Source organism: Leptopilina heterotoma, unplaced genomic scaffold (genome assembly GCF_015476425.1).
Source record: "Leptopilina heterotoma isolate Lh14 unplaced genomic scaffold, ASM1547642v1 Lhet_323, whole genome shotgun sequence".
Classification (NCBI taxonomy): Eukaryota; Metazoa; Arthropoda; class Insecta; order Hymenoptera; family Figitidae; genus Leptopilina; species Leptopilina heterotoma.
Window position 1 is genome coordinate 183,516 of NW_025111018.1, and position 26,998 is coordinate 210,513.

Genomic DNA, 26,998 nt, shown 5'->3' on the forward strand with positions numbered 1-26,998 from the left:
AGTCGTTGGATGTCGATCGCATGACCAGCAAAAGCAGGTCTGCCATCTTCGACTGCCGGTTGATTCGTTGTTAAATTTCCATCATTAGTGTGACGATGTCACTTACTTAAATCTAGTGAATATTTGAATAAAATAATCCTAAAACTAGAATTTATATTGATACTGTAGGAATTTATTTATATTTAATCATTCTCCAGGTAATAAAATAACTTCACTGCTTTTATTTGAAACTAGCTGTCGTACCCGTCTTCGACGGGTGTTAGTTTCTACAATACTACATTCAATTATCATAAAATAATTTATTTTCAATTAATTAAAATGCAGAGAACAATGTTTGTCAATTATTTGTAGAAATTTAATTAATTGTATTATAAGTTAATCCAAAATTTCCACCAGTTTTTGGAGTTATAGTAAAGTCAAATTCGAACTAATTGTATCATAATTGCTAAAATCTAAAATAACACCTATAGGTCTTATTTTATTAAATTTTAGGGAACCTTTATAAACTACGTAGACCCCCCACCCCCAAGAAAACGAAATTACATGTATTAGCGCCATTTTTTCCTTTTATGGTAGACAATTGCTTGATCATATTTCCCGTTTTTTCCAGTTGGTAGAACCCCTGTTAAAAGTATTAGTAAAAACAAAAACCCGTCGAAGAGTATTTTCATAAAATAAGTGAATTGTTATAGTCATTTGTAGTTTTATTTATTGTTAATACTTATCAAGAAAATTTATATTTGATGAGAAAAGATACACCTGGAAAAATTTGTACAAAGCTGGGAAAACCGGATAGTTTGTTAAACAAAAATAATAATAGACACCCTGTTTAACTTTTGCCTTTACAATGCTCAAAACATCCCTAAAAGTTAAATCTAGAATTAAAATAATTTGTTATTTATTTATTATTATTATTTTTATTTATTATTATTTATTATTTATTTATTTATTTTTACTTTTTACTATCTAAGTTTTTTCCCAGTAGCATAATGCAAGTATCGTATCACAGGTATTCTTAAATTCCTGTAGTATCAATTTTATCATAAAAAATCTCCATTTTTAATATTTTCTAAGTTTTTGCAATTGAAAAATTTTTGATTAATTGGATAAACAAATAATTCTAAATTCCATTATTTGTACGTCAAAAGGTTATCAGAGACCCCAAAAATACTACTGAATTAAGCTTGATAGTAATTGGTCTGTCAATTATAATTTGTCAATTTTTTTTATATTAAAAACATTTTTATACTCACATAGTTATATAGAACAGTATTTTTTCAAAATTATGCTAAAATATGACCAAATAACATGTAATATTTAATTACAGAAAGTTTAAAAGATATACATTAAAAACCCGTGTAGAAATCACCATGCTATGCCTAAAATGATTATTGGCCCTAGCTTGGACCTAACTTAGCAACCCCTTTTTATATATCCTGGGCTGGCCCTAACTTGGTACCAGCTAGGAGATCCAGTTATGACTTAGAAAAATTTTTAGGAAAATAAAGTGTCAAAATTGATATATGAAAAACATGTAAGAATTGATAAATATTCTCAATTAATATTTATAAAATTAATTGATAATCATATTTGTTTAAACAATTTATTGTTTGACATAAATCAGAAAATTATACAAATACTATAAAATAAAGTTAATTTATTAATTTATTAATTCAGCAATTGTTAACACAAATAATTGTTATTTACTAACTTTTTACGCAATCAACATAGAAACTAGCAGTTTTTTCTAATTTTGCAATAAGTAAATACTCAGATTAGTTAATTGCAAAATTTTAAAAGACTACAAGTGTCTAGACGCTTTATTGTCTTAAGAATTAATAAATAACAACAATTTTTTGTTTAAACAAATGCTGAATTGTTAAAATTATAAATTATCTTCATATTTCACTACTCAAGTGTAATAATTGCGAAATTAGATAAAAAACTGCAAATTTTTAAGTAATTTGTTACAAAAGTTAATAAAACAGCAAAATTTATTTATTTATTTAAACAGATACAGACTGCAATATAATTATCATTAGTAAAATATATGTCTAATTTCGTTCGCTGATTTTAAGTTTCGTTTAAGTTGATGCTAAACACTAAGAGATATTGCAATTCGAATGTGGGCTGACCCACCCAGGTCCAACCCAGGACCTACCTGGGCTTCCTAGTTTCATTAGCAAAAATTTCTAAGTCCAAGTCTAAAAAATTTTTTGCAACAAAAAATTAATGCTTAAAATGATTTAGAATAATGAAAAACGTGTTTTTAACATAAATTTTTTTGACATTTTTTTAAAAAGTGGATCACCCGCTTAATTAATTAGGAAAAATTTCCAAGTCAAAAAGACGAATATTTTTTTTAGACCAAGAAATTAATGTTAAAAATGATTGAGAACAATGAAAAACCTGTTTTTAACGAAAATGTATAGATATTTTTTTTTTTTTTTTGATATAATATAAAAATATTAGAGCTGTGCAAAATAATTCGAACCAAACTGTTCGAATTTTTTCGCCTAGTTCGAATGTCGAAAATTCGACATTCGAGTTTCTACAAAATTCGAACCGAACCGAGTTTTGTTCGGTTTTGGTACGCTAAAATGTCGAATTCTAAAATTCGACATTTCAGTCGCCCAGTTCGAATGTCGAATATTCGACATTCGACATTTCGGCGCCCCAAAACTGAACTAAACTCGGTTCGGTTCGAATTTTGCACAGCTCTAAAAAATATTAATTTTTGAATTTTTATATTTGGATATTATTTTATTATTATTGTTGTTGTTAAACTATTTTTTTTATTTATTATCGTGTATTAGTGTCAATAATTACTATATTGAATCATCAAAAGCAAGTTCACAGGTCATTAACAATAAAAATTTTGATCTCAACTAGTTTCATTAGCATAGTGGTTAGGGCGTTAGTCTCGTAGTCCGTAGGTCGTAGGTTCGATTCCCGCGTGCGTTAGATTTTATTTACTTCTTAGGTTTGCGTTTATTCCGATTTTTCTGCATTGTATTCGTATAAGTATGCAATTTAATGATTATATATACTGTAAAATAATTTAATTAACAAATTTCTAATTTTTTTCTAATTTTTAATGTATATTTAGAGGAATATATATTAATCTCTACATATACTATCATTATTTATGAATTCGCTTTTGGTCATCATTTAATTGAAAAAAATAATAATTAATTAAAACTAATACTTATTATTAATAATTTAGGTTATTTCTTTAGAAAATATTATAAACTACACTGAGAAAACTGGAGAGTCAAATTCAGAGGTTCAAAAAGTGTATGTTTCCTTTGCTTATGAAGAGAGTTAAATAGTCCTTCTAAAATAAATTTTGAATTGATAATGGAAATCTACTTGTTTATTCTCTCCCATTATATCTGAGGGTTAAAAGTTGCGCAGAAAATGTGTACGATCTGATGCGCGCGAAATTATTTTTCTGACATTTTATGTCGACTTCGCTGTTTTATGTATTTAATTTAGGGGTTAGGTTACCATATTTATTTATTTCGCGCCGGATAAGGAAGGGATTTCTCAAGATGGTTAATTTGTCCCCCTGTTATAAACTCATTTTCCCTCCAAGAGAAATAGCACGAATATCTGTTAATGGTGTATTTGAACATTTAGATTGTTATCCAATAGCTAACTCTCAAATATCAACGATTTGTCCCTCCAGATGTTTAGTCCAATACTCCAGTTTTCTCAGTGTAATTAAAATTATAATAAAATATATAAATAAACTGGTCCTAACTAGGCTCCCAAGTTAGGACCAGGCTAGAATCGCATCACCAGCCATTGTTGGTCCAACCTACACTGCCAACCTAGGACCAAGCTATTAACAGGGCAAAATAGGTAGAACCTGGCTAGGACCAATTTTCCTTTTCCACACGGGAAATATAAAATTTGGAAATTTTCCATTTTTGTAATTTTTTGAAAAGAAATACCTCCCGTTCTAATTAATATATTTAAAATCTGTAATATATATATGTATATATATATATTTATATATATATATATATATATATATATATATATATATATATATATATATATCTTACAAAAGTCATAACTGATTAATTTACAGCAATCTTTCAAAATTAAAAAAAAAATTCGAATTTTTTGGAAAATTCATAATTTTTTTCATATTAATATTATTTTTTAATTCATTTTATTGTTTTATATCTTTAAAATCATTTATATTATTATTAAATTAAAAAAATTATGCCAATCTCCAAAAACTAAAAAAAAAATTTTTTTGAATTTTTTGAAAAATTCATAACTTTTGTTCAGCTCAATATTTTTTTATCAAATACACTGAGAAAACTGGAGAGTCAAATTCAGGGGTTCAATAAGTGTATGTTTCCTTTGCTTACACTGAGAGACCTTTGGGACTGTAGCGGAACAACGTATGTGACAGCAGCTCCACCATGGTTTTTGTGCGCTGCGGTACAATTTTGGGCGCGTGACAGTCCAAAATGTTGGTGAGCAGCTCACAAAAGTAGTGGGGATGCCGCCTTTGGTTTGCAGCGGAACAACTTTTGGACTGTCAGGCTCCCAAAATTATACCGCAGCAACCCAAAAGTATAGTCCTGTAGCGTTCCACCAAAATGGTCAGTAGTAGCCTATCGAAAGTCTGCTGCTGACCCAAAGGTCTCTCAGTGTATAAAGAGAGTTAAATAGTCCTTCTAAAATAAATTTTGAATTGATAATGGAAATCTACTTGTACATTCTCTCCCATTATATCTAAGGGTTAAAAGTTGCGCAGAAAATGTGTACGATCTGCTGCGCACGAAATTATTTTTCTGACATTTTATGTATTTAATTTAGGCGTTAGGTTGCCATATTTATTTATTTCGCGCCGGATAAGGAAGGGATTTCTCAAGATGGTTATTTTGTCCCCCTGTTATAAACTCATTTTCCCTCCAAGAGAAATGGCACGAATATCTGTCAATGGTGTATTTGAACATTTAGATTGTTATCCAATAGCTAACTCTCAAATATGAATGATTTGTCCCTCCAGATGTTTAGTCCAATACTCCAGTTTTCTCAGTGTATAGCTAATATTTTAAGTTAGACCAATACCTAAAAGATTGCCAAATTTTACTTCAATCGGTCAAGACGTTTTCAAGTTATACGCGAACAAAATTTTGCGGACATACATACACACATACAGACAGGAAATTTTCTATTACCATTTTTGAATTCTCCGTTGTTCAAATAAATAAATTATGCTAGAAAAAATTAATTTCATGCAATGTACAGACAAAAGTCTGATTTTATTAATATAGATAGATATAGTTGAACTTTAATTAAACTTGATAATAATTTATACTGTGTGATTTTGGGATCGACACGTTTTGACTTCTCGGAGATACAATTTTGACTAACTTTTGGCAATGCGATTTATATTTTGTGAACCGAACTTGTACAAGGAAGTCCGAAGGGTCTCATCAAACTCTCACACATATATTAAGGGAAATCAAAAAGTGTCTATCTATATTTTAATTCCTCCCAAGTGAAAATGATTCGTACGATTTTCGTTCAGAAATCGGACCAAATTCGTACAGAAATCCTATCGAATTTCGTGCGGAATTCCATACGAATTTACAAGAAGAATTTTCTAAAAATTTTCCAAAATTAATCCGTTAGTGAATTTGCTCGAATTTCGTTCGAATTTCGTATGGAAATTTGACCGAAAATTTTTTGAAGAAATTTTTAACTGACATTTCATGCGGAATTTCATACGAATTTCCGAGCAGAATTTTTTTATAAATTTTTCATAGATAATTCGTTAGTAATTCGCTCGAATTTCGTACGGAATTCTGAACAAAATTCGTACGAAAATTGTATGAAATTCGTATGAATCATTTTTACTCGGCTACAATACAAAAATGATGGAGAAGTCAAATATTCTCAAAAAATTTCACTGTACTTCGATTCATCTTGTAAATGAAAATTTTAATTCTATTATTAGATTAGGTAAAGACACAACTAAAAAATGGGACAGAACAAATGTTGTATAATAAATTTGACTGTAAGGATTGACCAGCTACATATATATATAGGCGAGACAAAACTATTATTTAACTCGAATAATTGAACATAAATAAGTAAATAATAACTCTAAAGTCTACCGACATCGTACTAATTTTAATCATAATTTTGATAGAGAAAATACAAAAGTTGTAGAGAATGAACCAAACTTTACAAAAAGACGAATATCGGAAATGATCCATATTAAAACAAATCGTTCCACTATTAACAGAAAGAAAGATGTTTCCACTCTAAACAAAACTTTCTTTCCACATGTATATGTCGTAGGCAAATAGAAGAATCCGTCATTTAGCTAAACGCCTACGCAGTTAGCTAATCGGCGCCGAATAGACGAACGAGCTTCAATATTACTATTATTCGTCTATTCGCCTGAAGGGATCAGGCAATTAGCTATCTGGCTAGGCATTTAGCTATTCGACAAACGCAGTTTAGAAAAATAGAAGAAAATTATATATTTAATAAAATTTTCATTTATTAAAATATTGGAACGCTTTATTTACAAGTTTTTCTATTGCTATAGGGTCAGACTAGCTCAACTGTGTTAAAAAAATGTCATTGATTTTCTAAAATGTTAAAACTTCTATAAAAATCTGTAGTTCACAAAAAACACTTTCAACCGTTTTTTGAAATTTAAAATTTTTGTTATTTTTTTATTAAAAAAATATTACAACATTTAAAAAAAATTAACTCAAAAGCCGTTTACAATAAATTAATGAAACTTACACTGATTACACAAAATTGTTCACTCTTTTAAAAGAAAATATTTGAATGATTGTTAATTTAAAAATTCCGTTTGTGGTCGTTTTTATTTATTACATTTCCTAAATCCCTGCCCTCCATTGATATACTGTTTTGCTGCTGCTTACAGTTATAATTAATTTAATTAGGAATAATAATAATTAGATAGAATAGTAACAGAAAAATAATAATAATATAAATAATTTTAATAATAATAATTGTGTTAAATTATAATCAATAAGTATTTTAATTTTATAGCAATAGAAAAACTTGTAAATAAAGCGTTCCAATATTTTAATAAATGAAAATTTTATTAAATATATAATTTTCTTCTATTTTTCTAAACTGCGTTTGTCGAATAGCTAAATGCCTAGCCAGATAGCTAATTGCCTGATCCCTTCAGGCGAATAGACGAATAATAGTAATATTGAAGCTCGTTCGTCTATTCGGCGCCGATTAGCTAACTGCGTAGGCGTTTAGCTAAATGACGGATTCTTCTATTTGCCTACGACATATAGACTCTTGTCTACAATGACAAAACAATAACATAATCTGCTCCTCACGATGAAACTGTGTTTACATATCAGTTCATTAACATTTCTTGTGTTATTGTTATTTCTATCATTTTGACTTTCTTATATTAACAAATTTTAATTTTATTTCAGTTGACACTAAACTAGTGTAAGAAAATGTCTTCCTCATTAATTTTAATCTGTCTAGTCGATCTATGTGGAATGTACGTTAAAAAGCTCCGGCTGGCTTCTGAATTTTATACCCTTTCTTTATGCTATTATTATATTCAGATATGTTTCCATTTACATAAATTTTCACGATACGATTTACAACTTATTATAAATCGAATGATTAATTATTGAATACGCTGCCAATGATTTACGTCTATCTGATGATATTTATTACTTGCGAAGATATAGATTTTTAAATATTCGTATAGTAATAATTTATAGTCCCTTTTTCGATTTGCACCATGTAGAAATGGTTCAACGAAATATAGAAGTTCAATTGCAGGTTTGTAAATACAAGCAGATATATAGGATATGTATATATTTGTATTGGAATATTGGGAAGCGAGAGTGAGAGAAAAGAACCGTTGTATCACGTCTGTGGGATTTCTTTTTTGGAATTCCAGTACAAATTGAATTTTCAAACCCAATCCATTTATTTTCGAGTCACAGAAGCTTCAGAGACATGCGGTACTGGCCAGTGGTTGAAACTTGAAACAGATGATTAAAACATATCGACAATAGATGGATTCATGTGCTATCAGATTTGTATTCACTTTTGTATATTTACTGCTTGGTAACACACCAACTCACAAGCACCCCAATAATTAAACTGTATCTATGCCAATAGGAAATCATATAATAGTGATAAGCTCAGTTGTATTTCGAAATTTCTCAATCGGATTTGCTCCATAAATCTGTACAATTTATATCGTTGTTGTATATACCTGATGACGGACGTTACATTCATTATGTACGTAATTCAAATCCATTTACCATTACTCACAATCAGCAATTAACTCCCTGGGGCAACAATGTTCTGCTTATTTTCATTGAAATTTCGTAATTTTTGTTTTTCATGTTAAGATATTTAATATTTTGTGCTCTCACAGGCAGGATGCCGTTCAATCTTTAGTTTCTGAACCAGAAGTTTATTGGTCCTAAATCCCAGTTCAGTGAAAATCTACTGGAATATATCATTTAATGATTAGAATATGATTTGTGGATGTTGTGCATGATTTCCATCATTCTAATTGTATGTTTTGTATGAATTATCAAATTTGAATTTGGATGATTTTCGCACTGCTCTACGTGGATGAGACAATAGAGTGCTAGTGTGCCATAATTTCGAGTCAGGTTGGAAAAGCCTTCATGCAACTCGCAATACGAGTTACATTATTAGATTATCAACCATAAAGAAGAGTATATATACTCTTTTGTTTTGCAGAAATACAGTTTCGTGAAAAACTTTGTTCAAATTGCAAATCGATAATAAATTTAAAAAACTTAAAGGTGCTTTTTATGTAATTACAATGAGACAAATATGTTACTATGTAAACGCTTCAAAATTTTCACATTAACGTTTCTTGTTAAAGCTTTGTTTGAATAATATATTGTGCGATAAGCGTACTTCCATTCTCGTATTTAAATAATTCAGCGATGCTTCACTTCAATCAATAGATTACGTATATTTTTATATTAATTACGATACAAGAAGAACTTTGTGTCCACAATTTAATTGTATAAATAACAGTGTTATAAAATATTTTATTATGAAATCTATTTGTAAAAATTTTTTCATAAAAATGTGTCTAGACAAGTAAATAATATTGAGATAATAAACGTTTAGTCTCGATAGAATAAGTAGTGTGTCAATTGTTTTTATTTTAAAGTGAAAGCCACAAATGTTTTCACACGTTAAATGCATTTTATTAATTCAAATGCCGATAAATCATTTATTAGTGTTTTTGCTCAGTTAAAGAATAACAATATAAAAGAATTAGCGTATTGAGAATTTTACTGGTCAGATTTCTTGCAGCTATTGACTTATGATATCGCTTGGAAATTCAGAATTGGAAAAGGATAGTGCTTTCTGATAGATATATAATTGGACGGGAATTCCGATTATTCAGGAATGACAGATAGACGAATCGAATGAACGAGTATGTGATTGCCTGTCAAAACAAGGAGGGCAGCGATTTTCCATAGTAGGCATTGTTGGTTAAAGCACAACGCCTCGCGGAGAGATACGGTCCAGTATAGAATCATCTCTCTAGTTGTTTCTGTACCGCCACGTATTTTTTCTTTGAAGCTGATTAAAGTAACATCACTAGAGTGAGTTGTGCAATTGCTAACTTCCTTATTGTAAACTTATTGTAATCTAAACTTTGGGAAAATTAAAACTTTAATGAACTTTGATGAAGGTAATGCAAGACAAAAATAGAAAGACTATTGTTAACATCTTCTAAGTGGGTATTTAAATACATATTATCAATAATAGACAATAACAAACATGTAAAATTATGTCTTATTTGGAAATCTGACTACAAAGCGCTAATTAATAAAATTTTTAATCATATATTAAGGTGGACACAACTTATAGTGAAACTCATGAAACCAAGTGATCTTCATAGAAGATTGCATCAACGAAACGCATCATGAAACTACCGAGTTTACGCCAGTCGAACTTTATCTCAAGAAAAAACCGAAATGCATATGGGAAAAATGGTTAGATTTATCTCAAATTTCGAATGAACTAGATTAAAAAAAAAGAAGAAGTAACCTAGTTAATAGAATTTAAAGTCGGCGATCAGGTCCTAGTTACTAAACCACTCGGATAAGAAGAATGAAATTATTGCTAAATTTCTACAAGTCTACGAGGAATATCTAAATATAAGTGAAAAACGGTTTTTCAAAAGTCATTTATTATTTTACTTGTAAAAATTGTTAAATTTATTGTGAGTTTGATTGTCCAGTACCTCTAATCCGAATTAGCAGATTTTCTACTATCTACTACAAAAAAAATTATTGATTTATGGGTGGCCGCTGTGATCCGCTGTGCAATAACCCTGATTTTTTTCATTATGATCGAGATATGTCGCGGGAGATTTGACGTCGAGGATATGTTTGTACATTTATGATGATTATCCAAATGTGCATTATTGCATTAATAACTCGACCGTCAATAAACCAGTTGTATTTGGAAGATGGTTTTCTGTTGTTTTCTTCTTTGGACCCCTAGTAAAATGTGCAGGCAAATGCGAGTATGAAGTAGGAACTTTAACCCTTTTCGCTCCTCTGTTTTTAAAATACAAAATGGCGGATCCAATATGGCGGACGAGTAGTTTAAAAAGTTGAGCTAAGCTTATGAAAGTAACTATACGGGGGTTTTCTGGGAACTGATTACGAATCTGTTATGTAATTTTTTGAAAATACAACATAACGGACAAATAATCAAAAAGTGGACAATCAAAATGATAATATTGCGAATTTTTGCGATGCTTTCATTGTTATAAAAAAGAATTGTTATTAATTTATTAATCCATTAAATTCTTTCAGAATGATTAGTAAAGTGGGACAGTCCCGCTTGAAAAACAATATTTAAATGTCCAACAAAGTTATGCATTTTTTAAACAAAATGGTTTTGATCGAAACTACTGGACGTTAAAGGGTTAAATAATTGTGTGTTGTTAGAATTGAGTTTTGTTGAGAGGAAATTGTAAAGATCTTATAAAAATATATACAATGAAATCTAAATTAAATTTGCAATAATAAATTTACAACTCAAATAAATAATAAAAAGTAAAATTGAAAAATACTCGTAAAAGTTCAACAAAATACTGAAAAATGCTCGTAATAAGATATAAATAATGCCATTTAGTTCAGATTTTAATAAATTAGTAGAGAATTAGATTCAAAGAGAGAAATCGCAAACGTTAAGACCTGATTTCTTTTAATTAATTCAAGTCAAGAAAGTGACCAAAACTAAATTGCACCACGGTATATTTTTCACTTAACCAGATACTTTTAATTTTAATTCTAAAAGCACTTCTTCCATTTCACTTGTGTCTGTGAAAATAAAACTTACACTCTAGAGGACAAATAATTTACAAAATAAATCAAATTTTTTTCCTCTATCCAAGAGAATGAAAATTAATTCCCAAATTAATTGCATGTACAAATGTTTCCCGTTAGTCGTTGAGTTTGTCGAATCTGTTATTCATAGAACAAAATACATTGTGTTAGACAATTGTAGAGCATTGTAAAGTACAACTCCTGTACAATACTATAAATTTCCTACTCGTGAGTTGCATCCGGTATTGAGTAAAATGTAATCTAAACAGTATTTTACGTTCATCTATTTCGTTTCAAAGACGCTTCACAAATACATAAAATTAATGAACATTTAATTAAAAATTTACAAAAAAGAAAAAGGATCGTGCTCATGTAATTTTTTTGCGAATCTTTCAACTCTCTAAATCAGAATCAGCGAAAACTCACTGATTCTCAGCGGATAGTCGCTAATTCAAATAGCTATAAGTATGCCACTGAGAATCAGCGAATAGTCGCTGGTCCAATCAGCGGTTACGTATTATCGAATATGGCAGCTGTATTAATTTTCTTTTCAATCAATTTATAACCAACAATTATAAAATTTTGCAATAATATTTGTCTAAAATGTTTACGGGTATATGATTTATTATTTTTTATTACTTAAAACACTAATATTTTTGTGAATTTAGAGTTAGATTTTCATTATAAATTTATTTTTCCAATTCAAGGAAAACCACTTGAAAATTTATTAAATTCACCACCGAAACCACAGAAAATATGCTCACTTTAATGTTTACTTTTAATCACTACTCACTAATTTCATCCAATTTAAATTAATTTGTCACTAATGTAAAAAAAACATTCCGCGTAATGTGACACATTTGCATAGAAATGACGCTACGAGTATTTTACACTTCTGCGCACACGCAGAGTTTACTGATTGCTTCAGTGACATCCACTGATCTTCAGTAAATTCCACTATTTTTCAGTGAAAACTTCGTTCACTGGTTAAAACAGCGCTTTTTTCGCTGATTCAGATTTAGAGAGAACTCTCAGGGAATTTAATATTTCATTAAAAAAAATGTTCAATATTTTTCTATGTTCAATATTTCAGAAATGTTAAATTCGCTTTTCATAAAAATCTAAAGTAATATTTTCACTCAGGAAAGTAGTGCTGCATTTTTTATAATTTTTTCTATTTCAAATGCAGTAGAAGAATTTTCTTTTGAATATAATTTATTGGGAAAAAAATCCTAATTTTACTGTTCTGTTGTATTTTTAAGAGACCAATTAAATATTTTATTAATTTTAATAAAAGTGCGGTGTCTACGGGAAATTTTTAAATTTTTACATTTATAATTTATTTTAGACGGTTTTACTTTCATGTAATTATTACCAAAAGATGACTTTTGTTAAGTATTAATTTTTTCTACGAAAGATAAAATTTTTATTTTATTGAGCTAAGAAAAATGGAAATATATATATATATATATATATATATATATAGACTATTGTTTGTTTCCAGTCTGGCTACGATAGAAGAAATCACTCCATGCGTAGGTAACGAGACTTATTCTTTTCATTTCTCTCCCTTTTCTCTCTCTCTCTCTCTCTCTCTCTCTCTCTCTCTCTCTTGTATTCACTTTTTATCTCCTTTCCGACTGTTTCGGAGATCTCATTTTCCAACATGACAGTGAAGGATAACGAGGAAGGCAATCTTCTTGCGTGACGACAGGGATGGACAATTTTCTTTCTAAAATATTTCACTGCACATATCCCAGTGTTACTTTGTTATCGAGGTCTTGTCTGCTTGAAAAAAAATAAAAGAACAGACGCAGTTTACTGTACAACTTGTAGGAAAAAAAACGCAAAAGATGAAATAATAAAGAGCGATTTTTTTTAATAAAAAAATGACTACCTTTTGTCTGTCACAGATTGCAATATATTTTCATCTATTTTTTATTTGATATTTTCATTAAAATGTACACAATTTTATATTTCTACCTCTGGAATATACAATAATTTATAATTAAATCTAATTATCTATTCTTGGCCAAAATAAATTGGTCTAGTATTATAACTTAATTTCAGCAGAATGTTTATAATTAATTTACCTTAAAATAATTTGTTTCTATTTTAATTTTCACAGACTAACTGATAATCATGCTATAATTCTATTAGCATATTGTTTTTGATTATCAGAATAGTTGCTTATTAAAAGTTTTTAAAATTGGATTAAAAATAATAACTATGATGAAGATGAATAAAAAAAGCAAACAGAAATTGCAACGGACTTTTATATTCTCTGAATTTTGTGTATACGATTTAATTTTTAATGAGAGATAAAGAGCAACTGTAGGATACTCGTCTTTACCAAAGGACATCTAAATCCATTTGCTTCTGTATGCATAGGAACTTTCAACTACTAGTTTACTGGCAGTAAACATCCGTTACAAGGAAGTACAGCTCATTAATATTTCCTGAAAATCTTTTATAATCAATCCTCTTTACTTCCGTTGTTTATTTCTAATGAAAAAAAATTATGCCTTTAATTAGAATTGTAGTGTTTTGTTTAACAAAATAAAAAAAATCCCCTGTTACGTATTGAAAGTAATGTGTTAAAAGCTAATGTGAAATTCAATAAATGTTTGAAGAGTTTTGTGGCGTACAAAAGCATTTCAAAAAAGCATACTTGGCATTCGAAACAGAAAGGAATTCAATTTAAGAGATATAATTGGTTCCGTTGGCCAGAATCAAAATTCGCACTGGAAAAAAATATGTCAAAATTATTTGATCAGAGATTTTATTTAAACCGTAAACAAAATATTTATTTTTATACAATAAAAAAGAAAGTAAAATAAGAAAGGATTTTTTATTTCTAAAAATAGATTTATCGGTAAATTAATTGCGATCATATTGATAATTAATAAAAATTAATAAAAATTTTTTAAAGAGATGTAACATGATATTAAAAGAGAAACATTATGAGATTTGACAACAGGCATTCTTCATTAAGTACAAAGAGATTGAATTGCTTTAAGAGAGCTGAAAACGAAATGCTTTTAGCTTGGTCCGAGAAGGTTCTTGAGACTCTTGTTATTCATTACGGGAGTCGAGAAGCTCTTGCTAACCTAACCTCCTTCTCCACTTTCAACTCCAGCTTCTCACTAGCAAGTTTATTTCTCTATAATATTTCGAAATACTCGCAATCTAGAGCACTACCGTACCTTTCTCAAACAACATCTTTTGCAACACCACTTTTTCATCTCCACCTATTCAAAATAATGAGGTGCTTATCTTCTTTTTTTTATATCCCCTGACGTGTAAACGCTTTGGATGAAAGTGAATGAATCGAATAATTTACAATTAACTACTAAATCTGAGTACATTTTCCCTGGGGAGAAAATTTTTATACTTTTCTTAAAAGCTCCTTTAGCCGTTCTAATAGTGAAGAATTTTCCTCTTTTTTTGTATGAAAAAAATATATAATTGCATGAAAAGAAGTTGAGAAAAAGCGTTTTTGGTATACTTTCTATGATTAAACTTCAGGCTGCCTGTGATCAGTTTTAAATGGAATTAAATTTCAACTCCCTGGGATCTGGAATTATTCAAGCGTATAGGGAATTAAAAATAATGTAATCGAACTGGACAATGAAATGTGAAGGAATGGCAAAAAAGTAATTTTAAAAAATGGCAACGAGAGAGGAAACTTTTGCAGCACATTTTTTATCTATCTTGAATTAGCTGACTGGCTTGAAGAATTTCTTTAACGATGGGTTTCAGTAATTTACACTTCAGAAATCATTTAAGCAGTAATACACGATCCAAATAACGAGCGTTAATCTTGAGAAAGCAGATGTTGCTTTCTGCAATTTTACCAAGTAGTTTGCAAATTACAAATCGATTTTATATAGTTTTATAAAAAGGTATTAAAAGTTTTATGTAAGTTTATAGTAAATCTTTTTCCTCTATAAAAAACGATACTATTATTAAGTTACGAAAACATTTTTTTGGAAATAAAACTAATTAAATTCAATGTTGATATTTACCTACACTTTCATAATTAGTTATGATGAATTAATACCGACTTTTAAAGTTTATTTATTTTTCTATCAGTGAAAAAAATTTTAATCGGATTAAATTTCCCGCTAAGCGCTAGATGGCGCTAGCAAAGCAGACCCGCTGATGCATATAAAAGAGGTAAAAGAGACATCACAGTAACGAACGGGTGATGACGGATGCCAAGAGGTATGTTTTCGTTGCCTACACTAATGTAACTTTTACACCACCTCAAGAGTAGGTATGTTCTCGTTGCCTGCACTTCTTACACTTTCTGTACCTACTCTTGAGGTGGTGTAAAAGTTACACTTAGTGCAGGCAACGAAAACATACCTATGAGGTGCAGAAAGTGTAGCGAAATGTATGGTAAAATTGCGTCACATCCGGTAAAGAGAACAGCATAGTGCAGGTTAGGTGTTAAAGTGTAAGAAGTGCAGGCAACGAAAACATACCTAAGAAGAGAGATATATTCAACACCTTTGAGATTTAGAAACTACGTATATGAAATTTTCAAATGTGAATAAAGAAAAAATTGAAAAGTTGGCATTAATCGAACGTATTTTTGCAAGTTAGAAAAAAAATTTATTTCGAATGTGCAAAAGTGCAAAACATCTTTATTTTTAAATCCAGTCTATTATTTACCAAAAAGAAGTAGTGTAATGATAATTACATTTATTAAAATTAAGAATACTAATTTATGCAAAATTTCTTGCATCTCATTAAAGGCAAGTTAATTTTGTAAGTGTCTGTTGGTGTCCCACACCAAGTAATACCATTTCATCCTTTTGAAATCAATCTCGTACCTCAACGAACATGCCAACCTACTACCAACCCGGCTACTTACCAAACTTCATCTCCCTCGCAAAATTATTTCATGTCTTCTCATTCGTTGCTTTTCACAAACTCTCCCAGTTCAGGAGTAAGCAAGCTAGCATTACTTTAGCGGTGTTTTACACACGTAAAAGACGCTTGAGAAAATGTTTCTGCCTCAAGAAACTCTCGAGTCAGTTTACCCTTTTTAGTTTTACGAATGTTCCTGTCGTAAATCCTTTTTAGCTTCATTCACGACACATATATTAGATAAATTGCTTTTAATATATAATTTTTCCCATTAAAAGTTAAAAAAAAGAAAAATCCAATAAATTCTTTTTATGACAATTTAATATTTTTTTTTACTGACTATTAAAATCTTTTTTAAATCTACAGCTATTTATTTTTCAAAAGTTAGTAAAAAATCTTCCATTATTTTCCATCAAGTTTCCACCTTTATTGAGCATCAAAATCTCATGGAGTTTGTAAAAAGATTTTTAAAAATTAATATTCTGTTTGAAAGTACAAAGTATATTTAATAAGAAACATTAATAAATTTTATCAAGTGAATAGAGCTCTTAACATGAAAGTAATAAAACTTGAGAGAGATGGTTGTCTACTCTTTCTTTTCGTCTTTAACTATTAAAATATAAAAAGAAATAGATAGTAGGAAACGACCCTTAATTTTACAAGGTAAGAACCGAGATATAACTTCTTGTTTTTTCTTCTTTAAATTTACTGACCTAACAGGTCGGAGTCTTTACTTTTCTCATACTGTACAACTTGTATTTTATCTCATTCTTCACTATTCTTATCTCAACGATCCTTGTATTTGTACCTAACAATTGACCCATACATTTATTGTTCATACAATGAAAATAGAGAATACAATATGTCCATCGAGTTGAGTTTGCGATAAGGCTTTTGCGGTTCAGAATATCGAAGGAAATATATAAGATATACTACATACATATAAACGGTTTCTCACAAAGCAGGAAATTTTAAAAAATTGTTAAATATAATTCTGATAACAGGGTACATTGAAAAAGAGAATAAAAATTATTTAAAAAAATACTTACCAGTGACATCTAAATAGCCAACTTGACTTTTCATAGGATCAGTGTTTATTTGACACATGTACCAGCCACGATCCGTTTCTCTGACCTCACGAATATGCAAAAGCCAGATTCTGTGGTCTGTGTGTGTCACTCCAATTCGAAAATTTTTTGTGATTACTTGTTTGGCTATAGTGAGAATTGTTTGTGTGTCCACTCGAAGCCATGCGACCTGAAAACAATATTAATTTTTCCTTTAAAATTGTTTTTTCAATAAACTGATTTTCTATATTGAAGTGCCCCTATACAAAAAAATGCCATATTGAGTTCAATAAAATATGGAAAAAATATGAATGCATATATGTATATATTTATATGTACACCTACGGGTCAGAGAATAAAGTCAAATACAGCTTAGGTCATGAAAAATTCCATTTTGTGTGATAATATCTGTCAATAACTTTTGGCGCAGAATTTTTATTATTCTAGATAGTCAAATGTAATGGATAAAGAAACGGTAGAGTGTGCGCATAGAAACGACACTATAGTGGTATAATCTCAGAAAGTAGTCTCGTTTCACGACACCCCATGTCGTTTGCACGTGTTAGCTAAAACTTTTGTTACTCTTGCATTTTTGTCATGTGCAACATTTTCTGTGATTATCAGAATAGAAAATTTAGACCTGTCGTTTTTATTCTAAAACATTTACTACAAACAATGCTGTTTAAAAAATGTAAATTTTTAGTCATTCTATTAACAGGGTCATATTCTGTTTTTCAAAAAATGCTAAAAAATAGGGATTATATCGAAATTGGATTTTTGACATATAGCTGTAGGGGAGACCGGGGCGTAATGAATGATTTCAATTTATTCAAAAGTGATATGTCATAGTAATTTCGGTCTCCGCTCAAAATAATGTACTTGGTGTACTGTAAGTTTGTACCAAGTTTCATTGTTATTCATTTATTATTGTTAAAAATATGGTAGAAAATGTGATTTTGACGCTTGAAAGTAAATTTTTAAAGTCTTTATTTTTTTGGTATATCTTTTTTAAAAATAGTTGTTATAAATGTTTGAAAATCAAGTTTTGAGCTTAGAACATTTATTTTTAAGGAACAATTGACAATTTTGGTCTAATACTTACGGTATTGATAAAAAATAACAAAATATTCAACAAACACTTCCGGGGCGTAATGGATACTTTGTCTGGGGCGTATTGGCTCGTTTATTCTACTAAGAAAAACTTATTATTTTTAAAATGTTAATAAAATAATCCTGTCAAGTTTAAAGTTTAATTTCTTGAAATTTATATATTAATAAGTACAAATGATAACATTTTATTTAAAAAAATTGTAGAATAGATTTTTGAAATAAATGTAGTTTGTATTTCGATCCAACTTTATAAAATTTGATTATTTCACAAAAATGCTTAAAGTTTAAATTAAATATGTTTCATTTTCAATATTTCTTATTATAAATATACTGTTGAATTAATAAAAAGGAGGACTTAAGTGATAAACATAAATAATTGTGAAACCAGTTTTATATTAGAAATATTAAGTATATTCTTTCTGTACTTAGACCACACAAAATTACAATCTTTTTGGTGTGGCGTACAGAACGAGACTGCCGAACTCAAACGGTTACAGAGCCCTTCTCTGGCCCTACCTGACCTGTCCGTACCCTAGGACTTATCGTTGGATCACCCGATGGTGCACACATTTTGCAATTTACAAATCCGTCTATAAAGTTTTATTGCAGAAATACAGCTTAGACACTCTTTTAAGCACGTTTTAGGATATTTTCATACATCAGACAAACTAATCTTTTTATAACTAAATGACAAGAAAGGGAACAATAAGGCAAGATCTTGGTTACAAAAAAAAGGAAAAACCAAAAATTCAAAGGGAAAAACTACCTCTCCAATATGAAAATAAAATATTCTTACTTTAACATCCTCCCACCATTGAGATGACTAATACAATTCATCTCAATTCTACATTCATATAAAATCAGAATCAAATTACTTTACTTATACATAAGGCGATTCGGTTTTTTACAACTCTTCCACTCTTCGTTGTAACAATCTTGTTAGCGTTGTTCTCAAAATTTAAATCATCCATACGCATTTCGAAATTCTTTGACTCATTCCGATATTTATTATTTTTAAGCTTCTCAATAACAATTTCATTATAATGCGATTTCATAGTAGTATGTTGTTGAAGCTCCAATGGGAAAACTCGCCTAAATACTCACTACGAAAGCTGCATCTAAGATCATCCTTTACTTTTTGTCTATACAAATAACGTTTTTCAAATTGAACCTTTCCAATTTCGTCTAATTCAATCACACCTATTTCTTTTACTTCCTGCAGAAACATGGATGGAGTAAGCAGTACGATATCATGTTCATTTTCCGACATAAAAGTGATGGGCCTAGAATTTATTACGGCCTCGCAATTTAAAAGCACTGTTAACATTTCTTCATAATTTAAGCAAGTTCTCTTAAGAGTTCGACGTAATAAACGTTTTAAAATCCCGATAAGACGTTCCCAAAATCCCCCCACCAAGCTGCAGTAGGAGGATTAAATTTCCATTGTATCTCTTTTACAGCTAGGATTTCAGAGACCTTTTTAAAATTTACTCTTTTAATAAATTTGTTCATTCCCATAAAATTAGTACCATTATCGCTATATATAATGCTCGGCTTACCTCGACGCGAAATATGACGTCTTAGAGCCATTAGGAAGCTAGCTGTAGAAAGTGACGTAACTAACTCCAAATGCACCGCCCTGTTTATTGCACAGGTAAACAAACAAATCCATGCTTTACTACCATCTTTTAAGTAAATCGGGACAGCAAAATCTACACCTACTATTTCAAAAATCATAGCGTCTCTTATTCTATCAAGAGGTAAAACTGCAGGAGGAGTCTCCAGTGGTTTCAAATCGTGTCGTTGGCAATTTATACATTTCTTAATGACCGACCTAATTGTTTTCCGACCCCCTAAATCCCAAAAATTTTCTCTCACGAAACTCATTGTTATTTCTACACCTGCATGATTTAGATTTTCGTGTTTCTCTTTAATAATCAAATCTACAATCTCATGTTTGTTAGGTAAAAGAATGGGACATCGAAAATGTTCAGTATCATCCCGGAGAATTATTTTCGTCTTTATTCTCATTATTCCGTCTTTATCTTTAAAGGGTTGAAAATGCTGAATGGATTTATCATTTTCGTCAGAGAAGCTTTCATTTTGAACAACCTTGATTAAAAATTTTGTTGCTTGTTCTATCTCCGAAAATGACAAATTGCCCTTCTTAAGATCTACGGGAAGGTGTTTGAAATTAAAATGGAACCTATATATCCAGCCTAGAACGAGTAATGCCGTAGGAGAATCGATGAAGCATGCTCTATCAAATTAGGGCCTTTCTCCAAGCAATCATTTAATGATGAAAAATGAAGATCTTTAGCCGAGGCGTCGAATACTGGCCGAATCGTTGTAGTGCAATTTTCCTCAACGACATGTCGATGCGGCAAATAATGTCCCCAATTATCCTTTTCTTCTTCAGGTACAAGTTCAATGATCCCTTCTGCTTCCCACTCCTCGAATACAGCATTATACTCTTCTAATAGTTCATCGTTTTTTAATTTCTTTATTTTGTTTTGTAGTCGTCGAACAGCTACGCCTTTATTATCCTTCAAATCCGGGTGGTTTTTTATCCAAGGTAATTTGACGTCATATCTTTACTCGCCGTTTACTTTCACTGAATTTAAAAAAGTTTCCTTTATTTCCTTTTCTCGTTCCTTTTGACTTTTAATCTCTATAGGGTCTTTAATTCCTAAAACATCTAAAGACCAGAGATCAGATATGTTTGCGTTACGAACGAACATGTTGGTTGCAATCATGATAGCATCTTTATGTTTTTTCTCATTTGATACCGATCCCATTAACGTCCAACCAAGGTTAGTTTCCATAGCTACTAATCCACATTCTAATCACATCTGCACCAATAAGAATAGAAACAGGTTCACTCGTTCTCTCAGTATCCGTAATTTCGATATCTAACTTCTTTAGTTCGTTAATCCAAACTTCATTTTTACTGACGGAACATCTTCACATATCAGATTCTGATACAATGTACGAAAATTGCACGCGTAATTATTATCCAAAATGCGTAGATGAATGAGATATCTTTTATGCAATTCAGCATTGGATCTTTCACCACCAAATAACGAGTGACTAACCAATTGTTCGGCTATTGGTTCATAGCCCACCCTTGCCGCTGCTTGTTTAGTAATGTACGATCTTTGGGAACCCGTATCAATGACACCGCGAACTATCACTTCTCTTTGTCCATTAAAAAGTTTAACACGTAGTGTTTGCATAAAAACCTCCGGATCATTACAAAAACTAGCCAAATTGCACTCATTTTTCACTGTGTCACTTGAACTGTCTTTCCTTTTATCATCTTCCGGACACATAATTGTTAAATGTCGTCGAGAACACTTATCACATTTTAAAAATACACGACATTTGAAAGATGAGTGACCGATATTCAAACATTTAAAACATTTTTAACAAGCTGAGTGAGTCTGTCCTTTGCCTGAACATTAACTTCTTGCGATGTAGAGAGATTACTTTGCTGCCATGCACGTAACAATTCTTCAGGTAATGAAGATTCAACGAGAGGGAAAAGCATAGCAGCACATTTATTTGTGGTAACTCCTAATGAATCAAGAGACCTCAAATAAGACTCAAGCTTATCATATAAACTAGATAAAACAATATTTTTGTTTTGGGATATTGCATTTTTTAAAAATAACTGTAAGAGCTCTCTTACATACACTTCGATTTGTAATTCTTCGCGTCCAAAACGGTTTTTTAAACTGTCTATCACTTTATCATAGTTTTCCGCGGTAGGAGGGAAAATTTTCACTAACACATCAGCACGGGATCCTGCTACCATGGCTTGTTTCAAATATTAAAACTTATCCTCCTTTACAATGTCGGAATCCTCATGTATCTTTTTAAACATACTCCAAAAATGTAACCACTCACGCACATCTCCACCAAACTTCGTTGGCAGTTTGTAAGTTCTTTTGATATCATTTGATGCAGTGGAACCATCTCTTTGAAAAGATTGATTGACTGACCTTTCAGATTGAAGTTCTGACACTGAAAACTTTGCTTCAAGGAATCCAGATATTCATTAGTCGTCACTGTCAATTCACTCATCGCCTCTTCTAAACTTTGAAAAGACAAAACAATCTTCTTTTTATCCGCGGATTCACTAATTGTAAGAGCCTCGTTAAGCGTGTTTAAAGCTCTGGAAAACGCCGCCCGATGCGTGGTCCTTTTTCTTTTCAATTTATCCATTTTGAAAAAACAAGAATAAACCCAATTTACTTTTCACGATTAAAATTATCACTTAATCCTCACGTGTCCTGTCACGGTCGCCAATTGTTGAATTAAGGAAAAGAAGGACTTTAGTGATAAACATAAATAATTGTGAAACCAGTTTTATATTAGAAATATTAAGTATATTCTTTCTGTACTTAGACCACACAAAATTACAATCTTTTTGGTTCGGCGTACAGAACGAGACTGCCGAACTCAAACGGTTACAGAGCCCTTCTCTGGCCCTACCTGCCCTGTCCGTACCCCAGGACTTATCGTTGGATCACCCGATGGTGCACACTTTTGCAATTTACAAATCCGTCTATAAAGTTTTATTGCAGCAATACAGCTTAGACACTCTTTTAAGCACGTTTTAGGATATTTTCATACATCAGACAAACTAAGCTTTTTATAACTAAATGGCAAGGAAGGGAACAATAAGACAAGATCTTAGGTACAAAAAGAAGGAAAAACCAAAAATTCAAAGGGAAAAAATACCTCTCCAATATGAAAATAAAATATTCTTACTTTAACATATACAGTTGAAACCAAAATTGTGAATATTATAATAATATTTCATGTTCTAAATTATAATTTCATTCCTGATTCAATACGCCCCGGCCCGGGGCGTAATGGCTTGCCTTGCATTTCTCCCAAAAAATTGTTCTAGAAACAAAAGTATAAGTGATATTAGGACGTATTTTTTTTAATTGAAAGCTGAGATATTGGGGTAAGTTTTCCGTGTTATAAAATTTTAATTATATAATGCAAGAATGACGAAGTTAAATAACAAAAAGTGAAAAGTGAGCCATTAGGCCCCGGTCTCCCCTACAACATGACCAGAAAACATTATTGACTAAAAAAATCCTTTCTTCATCGAAAATACTGATTGAAATACACAGTATTCAGATTACAAATTGACAACTCAGGCGGCGCAGCTCGATAAGCGAGAGTACATACTTTTGAAGATTATAAATAAAAATTTTTATTTAATATAAAAAATAGTAATTAAAAATAAAAGAGTGAAATAAAAGTTAATTAATTAATTTTTTTAAATAGAAACTGTGTTTATAAATGAAAAAGTTTTTAGTTTAAAAATCGTTTAAAATAGGAAGTTTAGAATATTTAATTGCAACGAACAAAAAAATAATCACACAGTTAAATTTTCCAAATTCATTTTAGATATGTAATCTTGATTATATTAAATCTACCATTTTGAATTTTAAAATCCTGACATCAGATTCGTAATCAGCGATCCAAAAAATTCCGAGTAACGAATTTCAGGCAAATTGACTCGATTTTCAAAAAAATTGTCCGCCATATTGGATCTGCCATTTTGAATTTTGGAAAACTGACATCGGATTCAAAATCAGCGACTCCAAAAACTGCCAGTGCCGGATTAAGGCCAATTGAGACCTGGAGCGTAATAATTTTTGAGGCCCTATGCCACTTGAATTATTACCTAAAATATAAATTCACTTTTTGTAAAGATTTTATTTTGCCTCGTTAATTAAAACACAATATATTATTATAATTTTATTTTTAAACATTGAATTGTAATTTTATATTATAGGTATCAATAATTTTTTGATTGGCCAATCTTCAGTAGAATTTCACACCGAAAAAAATCTCGATGGTATTATTAACTATGACCCTATAGTTAATCTTAACCTAGTAAAAGTAATAAGGATTCCTAATCATTACGTTTAGGATCGCTAGGTTGATTTAACAAATTCAAGCCTGGCAAAAACAACCCTGCAAATTCTAGTCAAATTGACTTGGATTTTAGTAATTTTGCCTATTTCCATAATGCGCACGCGTCTGCTTCTGTTTTGACAGTGTTTACCTCTATATCTTTCGCGTCATTTATCGTGGTTTCGTAAAACGATTTTTTATCATTACTCGCGTCTATTCTTTGTACATAAAATGGAGTTCTTACATACATCAAAATTGCTGGTTTCTCAGAACCTCTGGAAATTTAGATAGTCCATGTTTTAGAAAGTAAACTATTTAATTATATTAATAAATTCTTTCAGACTTTTTTGGTTAGGTTTCAATATAAATCGTCGAAATTTTTACGCACGTGGTGACAACATTTTTACTATTTTAATCGCGCAGTGTGTTTGAAAATTTACCTTTGCAATAATTTGTGTATTTAAATTTATTTTCATTTAAATGGCATAAATAATTAAAAATAAATAGTTCTTGACAAGTGTATAAAATTGTGTACTTGAAATGTATAAAACATCATCTGATTAAGTATTGTATTTTGACTTACACTGGTTTAGTGTAGTGGTTATCGTTCCGGGTTTCAAAGTGCGTATTCGTTAGGTTCAGGTGTTCGCGTCCCCCCTGCGTCAAATATTTATTTCATAAGTTTAAATTAATTCTAAGGTATATAAATACAAATAGTCAAATATAAATATGTTCAAATACAATAATTAATTTTTTTCTTTTAATTAGTTTTTCTCTTTTATTTGATAATAAGAATTTGATTAGCAATTTCAAATAATTATGATACACAGTGTAAATCTAATATTATTCTCCTAGTCAATTTGACTATTTTTTCCTGATTACATCGACTAAATATCCTGGTCACTTTAACTATGCTTGAATTTTATTACTTTGACTAGGATTCTTTAGTGGGTTCCTCTTGTAACTAGGAAACCTAGTCAATTCCTGGTATACGGGTCCTAGGGATTTTTTTCGGTGCACTGATTCAGATTTAGAGAGTAGATGAAACATTTTTAAAATGTATAACGAAGACATTAAAGTTATATCACATTTGAAACGAAGGGCAAAACATGTCCATTTTAGATAGTTTTCCAAGTTTGTAATGAACAAGAAAATCTTAAATGCAATAAAAACATTTAGAACAATTGACGTTATATCCGAATACCAAATATGCATCAAACTTTTAGCATACATCGAGCATACATTTTATGTATATCAGCAGCGCAAAATTCAAAATTTAAATAAGTATCCAATTTCAAAAATTAACAAGAAAAATATAAATCTGAGATTTGATCAAGCCCTTTTATAAAAATTTCATATTTCTATATTCTGTGTTTATTTTTATTTAACAATTTGGAGGCCCCCTAAAAAGTAAGGCCCACGGCAATGGCCCCTCCTACCCCTCAATCCGGCACTGAAAACCCCTGAGTAACGACTTGATCTATCAAAACGGCTAGACACTGGTATTTTTTGGCCCTAATTTCCAAAAATGTTTGATTTTTGTGTGTGTGAAAAATCGTGTCGGACGGGGAAACAGGTTTACCAAAGTGACCTTCCCGTGTGGAAATTTGTCTTGGAAAATTAGAGTTTTTATTTTTTTCTATACTAGTAAAACCAAGTTCAACTGTTCACGCGAATCTATCTAGAAATTTTTAATATTCTACCAAGTAATTGTAGACAAAATAATTTTCGACAGAAAAACAAACGTGAACTGAATTGCCTATTTTCAGCTTATTTGAAAACGCAATTCTATGTTGTAGTTACTTTCCTCACTATATCTAGTGGTTCTAGGTAATAAGTCCTTTTAAAAAAAGAAACTCGATTTGAATTAACCTTTTTAATGTTGATAATGTCAAGTACTTGATTTTTAACTTTAAACTTTATTTTTTTAAGTACATGATTTTATTTTCACTCTTATTTCCATTATGGATCGAATTAGTAGAAATCGCAGCCGAGTAGGAGCAAGAGGGAAAAAAAATCGTACTTTGAATATATATTAAATGCAGTCGAAGGTAATTATTACAAAACAATTAATAAAAATAATTACATTTATTATAACTGTTTTTTAAATATAATAATTATAACTATTTCAATAACTTAAACAATTATTTCATTTTTTAACATACAAAAAAAGTGTTTTTTTACACATTTCAAGAACTTAATTTTATATTGTTTGGATGTGCAAAAACTAGTAAGGTTATATCAAATGTTTATTGTACTTAGGGTAATCTCAAATATAATGAGCAAGTTTACTTTTATTTTTTATTATTTATTTATCTTAATTTTTGTATTTAAGAAAGTTATTTTATTTTACTTTTTTTAACAACTAAAAATTATATTAATGTTTACAAATAATAGGTTATTTATTTTATCTTCTGTAAAAAACTTAGAAATTTTAATGGAACACTAAAAAAGTAGAATTTTTATTTACTTGTGCATTTAATAACATAAAGTTTCAGTTTTTAAATTCCTGTCGTTTTTGAAAGCCATTTGGCATATTTAAAAGCAATATCAATTTGAATATCCATCTTCTAGGTTGATCAATATTTTCTAGAATTC

At 30.0% G+C, this 26,998-nt stretch overlaps 1 protein-coding gene across 2 annotated transcripts in view; it reads right to left on the minus strand.

Annotated features, from left to right (window-relative positions):
* The window catches only part of LOC122504849 (limbic system-associated membrane protein-like), a 217,416-nt gene that overhangs the window by 25,608 nt on the left and 164,810 nt on the right, over positions 1–26,998 (minus strand). For both annotated transcript variants that reach the window (XM_043616141.1, XM_043616140.1), the window contains exon 3: positions 17,330–17,537. In XM_043616141.1, coding sequence (XP_043472076.1) covers positions 17,330–17,537 — 208 coding nt within the window. The remainder of the gene's footprint in view (positions 1–17,329; positions 17,538–26,998) is intronic.